This window comes from Phaseolus vulgaris, chromosome 11 (genome assembly GCF_051622355.1).
Source record: "Phaseolus vulgaris cultivar YP4 chromosome 11, ASM5162235v1, whole genome shotgun sequence".
Lineage (NCBI taxonomy): Eukaryota > Viridiplantae > Streptophyta > Magnoliopsida > Fabales > Fabaceae > Phaseolus > Phaseolus vulgaris.
In genome coordinates this window covers 4,009,848-4,018,608 of record NC_143508.1, presented here as the reverse complement: position 1 = coordinate 4,018,608, position 8,761 = coordinate 4,009,848, and the positions used below count along the sequence as shown (strand labels likewise).

The 8,761-nt window shown below is 31.5% G+C and overlaps 2 protein-coding genes across 3 annotated transcripts; one reads left to right on the top strand and one right to left on the bottom strand.

Annotated features, from left to right (window-relative positions):
* Positions 1-2,485: 2,485 nt before the first annotated feature.
* Positions 2,486-4,651, top strand: LOC137826583 (phenylcoumaran benzylic ether reductase Pyrc5). Its single transcript, XM_068632597.2, has 5 exons — positions 2,486-2,784; positions 2,926-3,060; positions 3,246-3,483; positions 3,740-3,943; positions 4,123-4,651. Exons 1-5 carry the CDS (start codon positions 2,596-2,598, stop codon positions 4,335-4,337), a joined length of 981 nt encoding a protein of 326 aa, XP_068488698.1. The 5' UTR covers positions 2,486-2,595; the 3' UTR covers positions 4,338-4,651.
* A 106-nt stretch (positions 4,652-4,757) lies between these two features.
* Positions 4,758-8,005, bottom strand: LOC137826569 (NmrA-like negative transcriptional regulator family protein). Of its 2 annotated transcripts, XM_068632587.2 has the most exons (5): positions 7,238-8,005; positions 7,025-7,159; positions 5,863-6,106; positions 5,331-5,534; positions 4,758-5,147 (listed from the first exon to the last, which is right to left on the bottom strand). In XM_068632587.2, exons 1-5 carry the CDS (start codon positions 7,415-7,417, stop codon positions 4,981-4,983), a joined length of 930 nt encoding a protein of 309 aa, XP_068488688.1. In that variant the 5' UTR covers positions 7,418-8,005; the 3' UTR covers positions 4,758-4,980. The 2 variants fall into 2 exon arrangements, with proteins under 2 accessions (XP_068488688.1, XP_068488681.1); XM_068632580.2 differs by having other exon boundaries at positions 7,025-7,564.
* Positions 8,006-8,761: the final 756 nt, after the last annotated feature.

The following is an 8,761-nucleotide window of genomic DNA, read 5'->3' as shown; positions in this document are numbered from 1 at the left end:
TTTTTTTCTCCTAAAATATTTTTAAATAGTATAATTTAAAAGCCAATTTTTCAAAAAAAATAATTCTTAATTATACCATTTATAAGTCAAAAACAAATTTTATATTATACAATTTGAAAACTTTACTTTGAGTACATTCTCGATTTTTTTTTTTTCATAAAAAGCTTTTCCACATATTACAGAAATTATTTTTTATAATTTTTAAATTGTATAATTAAAAGATGTGTTTTAAATTATACAATTCATAATATTTTTTATTAGAAAATAACTTTTTTAACCCTAGAATTCAAAACACTTTTTTTTCAAGTCAATTCATAGCATAATATATAATTAATGATTACACATCAACTGCAGCCACCACAAAGTGACAGTATAATAACAACAAAGACGATAACAATAAAAAAGAATTTAATATTTGAAAAGTGTGATTAAGTGCACATGAAAAGTATGGGATGGAATGATGGACAAAAACATTTTCTAGTGGATTGCTTAAAATAAATAAGAATCAACCAAGTTCTCTGCATATTTATTAAAAAAATTGGTTAAACTTATAATTGTTTTTATTTTTTTTATTAAAAATGTCTCCTAAAATATTTGAATGTCAAATTTGGAACATCAACTCTGAAAGCTGACAGAAACAATGTTGACGCAGACAATGAACACAAAATCCATTTTTCAGGATTAAAATAATAATATATCAACAATAAAAGTCTTGTGATCAAATTCACCATTTCAATTTATAATATTTAAATAAAGGACGAGTCGCTATGTTTAATTTATGAAATTTTCGAGTAATTTTTTTTTTTTAATTTTAATAGAAGTGATAACTTAATTAACTCACATAAAAAAAATAATGGTTCTAAATAGAACATTACTGGATTTTCAAAATACTAGAAAAGTTTTGAAAGTGAGGAAGACATCAACGTTGTTTTTTTTTACATCTGATTGAGACAATTATAACGTAACTTGTCATTAAATATTAGTTAGATTTTGTAAATCACCTCTCCAATAAAGTAATAAATTCAATGCAATACTTTAATCAATGTAAAAAAAAATTAGGGTTTCACAAAAATATCATAATTATTTTAATTACGAACTAATTTTTTTTTATTTAACACCATTTTATAGAACTAACACTGTAATAAAATTATGAAATAGAAACAAATTTTATAGACAAATGGTATAGTGACTAAATTAGAGACCATTTTAAAAATTAAAAAAAAAAAGGTTTCTAAATTAGTTTCTATTATTGTTAAAGAATTTCTAAATTGATATCTAATTAGCTACCAATATATTTGCTACCAAATTTAAAATTTAAATAATTGATAGTTAAAATTTTGGTAACTAATTAGATATCAATTTAGAAACTATTTAATTATAATAGAAAATAATTTAGAAACCAAAAAAAATTTAGTCTCTACGATATCTAATTTAATCACTATAACAACCAATTATTATTTTTTTTAAAATTAATATTTATTTCATGATTTTCTCTTGTTAAGCATAATAAATAAATCATATATTTGAAAATGATGAGATACGTGTTCATGCCTAACTTGATTTGCAAAACAAAGTTTAAGACTAATACTCTTTTGGGACGTAGAACATTCTATATTCTAGACTCACAACAATTCAAACATATATGCCATGTTTTTCTTACTTACGTTCAAATTATAAGACTTTTAACTCCAAATTTTGTTCAACATGCAGTGAAAAAATGACAAAAGTATATATAGATACAATGAGTGATATTAGAGAAAAAAAATAAGATGTTTTTGTGGGTGTTTTAAAAATAATATATATCTTTAAAAAAAACACTAGTTTTTAACACTGTTGATATTCTAATGTAAAAAATTCAACCAAAAAGAATTTCAGTTGAATATACAGTCATGGACGTCTTCAATTAGTTTCTAGAAACGTGCGCTATTTTGACCACTTTTATCACCAATTGTCAGAACTGAACATTTTAAATAACTGGTGTTCTTTAAGCATTCTATTTAATTTGTTTTCATGAAAATAAAATAAATAATATGCAACTATATGAAATTAGATATTAAATTGATCTGAACTATTTTCGAAAATAAGTAATTTTCATATCATGTGAAAAGTTAATATTAATATCTTAAATGATAATTGTCTAAAATTTGTATTGTTAGATTAAAGTGATTAATGTTTTTAAAAATTTCAAATTAATCTCTCTTTCACGACGTCATAATCAAATGGGTCTTAATATGATATGTTTACAAATCAGTTGCTTCATATTAAAAATAGAACAAAAAAACATTATTAAAATATGAAGATGTAAAATTATTAGAAGGTTGTAAAGTGATATCGTGCTGGAGGCAAAAATTTTCTAATCAAATTGCAGATAAATATTATTTTATTTTTCTAATCAAATTGCAGATAAATATTAATTTATATTTAAATGCAGAAACAAGACACGTAAGGGAGCAAGACAGTGTATATATAAAGGACTCCATTTGCGCAGTCTTCATAGCAAATAGAGTTGCAAGATATATTCCTTCTTCTCTAATCTTCCATAATCTTTCTCTAATCTTCCATAATATTTCTGTGTTGAAACATTGTTTATTTCCAATGGAAAAGGTGGGCACTAGCAAAATTCTGATAATTGGAGCAACAGGGTTTGTGGGAAAGTTCATGGTGGAAGCAAGTGCTAAGGCTGGTCACCCCACCTTTGCCCTGGTTCGAGAATCCACTCTTTCTGATCCATCAAAATCATCCATCATTCAAACATTCAACACCTTGGGTGTCAACCTCCTTTTGGTACGTAACAATTTTTTACATGCTCAATCTTTATCTATTTTCTTTTTCTGTTTTTCTTCAGGAATATTACTGCATCAGGTTTTTTCTCCTGTTTTTTTATGCAAAGTACTTTGTTTAATTGTGGGTTTGATGTATACACAGGGAGATGTACGTGATCATCAGAGTTTGGTTGAGGCGATAAAGAAGGTGGATGTGGTAATATCTATTGTGAGTCACACGCAGTTAGATGTTCAATATAAGATCATTTCTGCTATTAAGGAAGCCGGAAATGTTAAGGTACCTCCAAATTTACTGTTTTTGTTTTTCAACATGTTTGCATGCACTTTCATGCAAACCATGATGATGCTTATAACTTAGTGATTGGAATTCAATGTTACCATATCATTGGAAGAAAGTACTGTGGTTGTATTTCTTCATGACAAACATGTTGGAGTTGTTGTGATGTAGTTATTTGTTTGCAGAGGTTCTTTCCTTCAGAGTTTGGAAATGATGTGGTTCGAACTCATGCTGTAGACGAAGGACACGAGATATTTGACAGTAAAGTTCAAATTCGTCGAACCATTGAGGCTGAAGGAATTCCTTATACCTATGTGGTGGCCAACTTTTTCACTGGACACTTCCTACCCACTTGGTCAGATCTTCATGGCATAACATCACCACTTGATACTGTTGTTATTCTTGGGGATGGAAACACCAAAGGTACGTAAACACACTTTTTTGCATGCATGGAGCAGTCTGTGTTTTTATACAAATTCTCCAATTCATTTTTTTTAAAATAGTTTAACCTTTTACGATTTGGTTAAATTCAGTTTGATTTTGCGCAATTTTATGTTGTTATACGAAGAGTTTGATTCACTTTTCACACGATTTGATTTTTTTATTATACCCTGATTTTCATTTGGATTAAGAGTTTATATATCACAAATCTTCCTATTAACTTTTGTTTCATTTACAGTTGTTCTTAATACGGAAGAGGATGTTGCCACTTACACCATTAGAAGTGTTGATGATCCAAGAACCTTGAACAAAATTCTCTATGTCCGACCACCTGGTAACACCTTGTCATACAATGACCTTGTATCTCTCTGGGAGAAGCATCACAGTGAAATTCTTAAGAGAGTTTATGTATCAGAAGATAAAGTTTTGAAGATTATTAAAGGTTAGTGTCCAGTGAATTATAGTGCATGTTCGACATGTGTCCTATTAGTTGAAAGAAATGTATGGTTAACTTGCTTCTTTCACTTCACAAATCAAGTCCTTTGGTTAGCTTGAAATTATTGCGCAAAGGGTTTCTAAATATGTGTTTGTGCTGATAATTGCAATTTCTTGTTCTTGTAGAATCTTCATTCCCCAGAAACATGGGTCTGTCAATTTGCCACTCTGCATATATGAAGGGAGATCACACTAACTATGAAATTAAGCCTTCATTTGGAGTTGACGCTTCAATGCTATATCCTGACGTTAAATACACCACTTTAGACGAGTTCTTCCTTCATAATGATGCTTGCACGCCATTTTACTTGAACCAGCTTATACTGGTTAACGATATATAGAATATTCATTAATTGGAAGGAGGAGTGAAAATTCTAGTATATTTATCTGTATGTACGTGTTGGTTTTGCTTAATGATACATAAAACAGAGTTAGGATATATTTTCTTACTGTAAAACTTAGTTCTCCAAATAAAGAATCATAGAGTTAGTGTCTGGAGACGCTAAAGCAATTCTAGTTCTGTCACATGTCCATTAAAGTCTTGTAATAAAATCAATGTTTGTAAGTGTTTATTATTGCCTCTTTTTGTGGCAAGAGACTACTTATTTTCCTTCATAAATGATTTATTGGCTGAAGCACGATTTTACTGATTTTATTCATGTGTGCAAAAGGGTGAAAGTTTTTATTTTATATCTTAACAACCAAGCTGAAAACAAATCCAAGATAAATTTCTATCCTGCTCCACTGTTGTGCAACGTAAGTTTCTATCTAATTTTATGTCAACCATTTAGAAACTTCTAGCCAATTTGAGAGCAGCAAGAAACAGAGCAAGGCATTGCCCTTTTAGTTTGTCCAACACAGATATATACAATTTTAACTTGTTCTTAGAAAGAAGTAAAATAAATAAACATAACTTGTAGAAAAAGGGAAAATTTCTAAGTAACAGTATGTCACTGCACATATCCCAGCATTCTCAAATAAAGCCTAAACTAGTGTGTCTAAGAATTCACTGATTGTGGTATATTTCAGATGTGGATATAGTTGTGTACCATTCACACCAGAGGGTGGTTCAATATCAAAGTATGTGTGATCTCCCTTTATGAAAGCAGAATATATGAAGAGCATTTCAAAGTTGGCAGGGTAAGAAGTTCCTGCAATGCCATAAAGGAAATAAAAAGGCGTTTGTTAGAATTTTTCTCTCACTTTTCCTTCTACGATAAGATTTTGTCATAATATCTCTTAGAGTTTCACTTATTGTATGAGATGATCTAAAATGCCTCCTATGGTTTTAACTGACAAAGAGATGTATAATAATTACAAAGTATATATAACACCTTTTATTTTCTGGAGCAACTCTCCTTCAGAGACATGCAATCTCTCAAGCTTCTTGGCAATCTTAATCTCCCACATTTCAACCAGCTCATTCAAAGAACAGACGTTTCCTGGGGGTCTCAAATACAGCACTTTATTTAAGGTACGAGGGTCGTCAACTGTATTGATAGTGAATGCAGCAACATCACTTTCCTTCATGAAGACACCTGCAAAGAACCCATTGCTGAATAATTAATAAATTATTATGATTTGGTACCTAAAGTGTAACTCGTATCACATTACTCCCTGCAACTACTACTAAGTTTTGAAATAAATCTCTAAAGTTTTAGTTTTGATCCATGTATATGTATCATTTAAGTGAAGCTTTTTGAAACTAAATACAATTGATGAAGTGTACTTTGAGGAATTCTTTTAAATTTCTTTAATTTTAAAAACTATTACAACACTACATTTTCAAAGATTAGAAAAGGTGGTTACTCGGTAAACTACCAAGTAGGAAGTAAAAGAGTAACAATGCTTGATTGATGAGCATACCTTTTGTATTCCCATCACCATATATAGTGACCTTGTCCCTTGGAGGAGCATCTAAGCCTGGCTGAGCAAGAGAAGGAAGCAAAATCCTCATGAAGAAATTGCATGAGATGATAGTGTGTGGAATGCCCTCAGCCTCCAGAAGTCGACGGATTTCAATTTTGGGTGCATAGAAATTATGCAAATCATCAAGCTCTGACACGTGAGCCCTGGTAGGATCTGATCCAAATTCAGATGGGATGAATCTCTGAGGCCCAAAATCAATTAACAACAGATTATTTAACACATTTAACAACTCAAATAACGTAAGAAAACTATGCTTAATCCATACATAGATGGATATTGAGAACTCTGGCTACATACACGAAAGAACAGAAAAGAGGAAAAAAATGTGGTTTTGGTCTTTGAATCTGACCTACAAGATTCTATACTTTAATATCTGATAAATTCGTTTTCTTTAAGTGATAAATTTGATATTTCAAAATTTTAAAAACACGTAGATTTAGTTTTTTAAGAACTCATCAAGTTTTTTAAAATTAAGAGTGAGTAAAACTGTTTGAAGAACAAATATAAAATAATACAAGAAAGAACTTTAAGCACGTTGGATTGAAAGTATAAAGATTAAGAAAGCAATTTCTCTAGAAAGGAAAAAGGTAGACTATAACAGCTTGAGAACATGCAGAACCTATCAGCTAGTCTTCTCGAAATAAAAGATAGGACAAAAATTGTATACAATTTTATAGGTTATGTTTGTCTTGTTATCCAATTAGAATACTGTAGGTTTATACTGTAAAAGCATAATTTTATCTTCATCAAGCTCCTCACCTTTTATAATTTTGTATGAAGTCTTTGATCTTTTTAGATATTATTATTTAAATTTAGACAGCCATACACTTTTGGATTTGTTAATGCCAGAACTTTTCATTATATTAAAGCAAAAATTCATAAATTTAAATAATAAACAAATACTAAAATAAAAACTTAGAATTGCATAAAAACTAAAAAGGAATACTTCACTAAAAACCACCCCTAACTTGTCAGTTTCTCAAAATTGGATTAAACTGGTAAGACCCAAAAACCGATGAATAAGTAAATAAGCCAGAATCAATAAGAATTGGTCAAATAATGAAAAGAATCTAAAATTAAATCTATGTTATAAGTTAACCTTAATAGAACCAAGTTGTCTGATAACTCGGATAAGGAGCTTTTGAAGCAGAGATTGTTTAGCTGAAACGGCACAAATGACCACATCTACAAGGCTGACAGCCTCCGCAATGGTGGTTTCATCTTCCAGCGAACCCTGACCATAAAAATGTCCAAATTCGATCATAAGAACAAGAAATTGAAAGAGAAAAGGAAAAGAAATAAGATGAGAGACTTTGAGAAGGGTGGCTCCGGCTAGAGAGAGGGAGTGAAGCTTTTGGGCTTTGTGAGGGTGAGAGAATGCAGAGTGTCTAACAAGAGCAAATGTTGGATGACAAAACTTCAGACTTGCTTCGGCTAAATGGTATCCCAAACTTCCTGTTGCCCCAATTATCAATATCTTGCTCTTTTCCATACTAACAAATCACCTTCCTTCTCTGTCTATATCTCTATTCAGCTTTTTAGGGTTATATAAAAGGGATGGCAAAGCGCCCCCGCGTTGACCTGCAAAATGCGGGTCGGGTTGGCCCGCCCCGCATAGGAGTCAACCCGCGGATTTGCGGGCCAGCCAGCATTTTTTTTCTAACTTGCGTGGAGCGGTGCAGCAACGGCGCGACAGCGGAGCGGTAGTGGCGTGGCAGCGGAGCGGCAGTGACGCGACAACGGAGCAACTGCGGCGCGGCAACGGAGCGGAGCAGCGCGACGGTGGAGGTTCGTCTCATGGTCGTGCGCGTGTGTGCCTCCGTTATAGCGTAGCAGACGGAGCGGTACCGGAGCGGCGCGACAGCGGCGGCGGTGACCGTGAATGTGATGAAGAAGGAAGAAAATCTAGATGTGTTTGTGCAGTAGCAGCGGCAATCACACATTTTTTCTTCTTTTTTTTTTGCCTTTTTTTTTTTGCGGGCCAGCCCCACCCTCATTGGTTATTGGTGGTGGGTTATGCGGGACGGAGGCTTGAGTGGGCCAGGAGTTAAAAAAGACTGTTTTTTCGTGCACCTCCATCATCTTTATACCATCATCTTTATACCATCATCTTTATAGGTTCTTCGCCCACTTTCATACACCATATAAAAATATATAATCTCTGAAAACTAATCATGTATTTAATAAAAAGACTTCCGAATTATGTAATTTATAAACTAATTAAAAATTTAAAAAAAGATTTCTAAATTATATAATTCAAAAATATTATAGAAAGGTATTTTTGAAAATATAAAAATGTATGGAAGTGGGAGAAGAATATATGGAGGTGCAGAAGAAACAGTCGTTAAAAAATTTCACTCATCCTTTATTTTTTTACCAAAACGGGCTAATCCGCCTGACATCCCACTTTGTCATCCTAATTGTGAGTGAATCAGTCCTAATATTTTTTTTTGTTTTCATACTTCAAAAAATTAAAATTATTGTTTTTAATTTTTATTATTATTTGACACTAAAAAATTACTTTTGTCTCTTTATTACATATAGAAAGGAAAAAGGATCAAGTTAGTTAAAGAAACAAGAGTGAGAAGGAGAACCAACCTCCTATAATTAATCTTATTTATACCTATAAAAAAAATCTTTTAACTATGATCTATAATAATGTGATGTATTGAAAAGAATGCCCCAAAAATTATTGTCAACAGTTCTCATAGAAACTTACTGATCATGGACATGGACTGAATTCTCCAGACACCAATGAAAAATCAAAAAGCATGTCATATTTTACTTAACACCCATGAGAATGATAATTATTTTTTCAAGACACATGTTCACTTTG

Bases quoted from the DNA above. Each gene is read 5' to 3' on its own strand.
- LOC137826569 (XM_068632580.2), bottom strand. From the start codon at position 7,417: ATGGAAAAGAGCAAGATATTGATAATTGGGGCAACAGGAAGTTTGGGA. The intron at 6,107-7,024 runs GTTAACTTATAA...TTTGGGCCTCAG, and splicing joins GACAACTTGGTTCTATTAAG to AGATTCATCCCATCTGAATT. The intron at 5,148-5,330 runs GTGTTATATATA...ATGGCATTGCAG, and splicing joins GTTGCTCCAGAAAATAAAAG to GAACTTCTTACCCTGCCAAC.
- LOC137826583 (XM_068632597.2), top strand. From the start codon at position 2,596: ATGGAAAAGGTGGGCACTAGCAAAATTCTGATAATTGGAGCAACAGGG. The intron at 2,785-2,925 runs GTACGTAACAAT...ATGTATACACAG, and splicing joins TGGGTGTCAACCTCCTTTTG to GGAGATGTACGTGATCATCA. The intron at 3,944-4,122 runs GTTAGTGTCCAG...TTGTTCTTGTAG, and splicing joins AGTTTTGAAGATTATTAAAG to AATCTTCATTCCCCAGAAAC.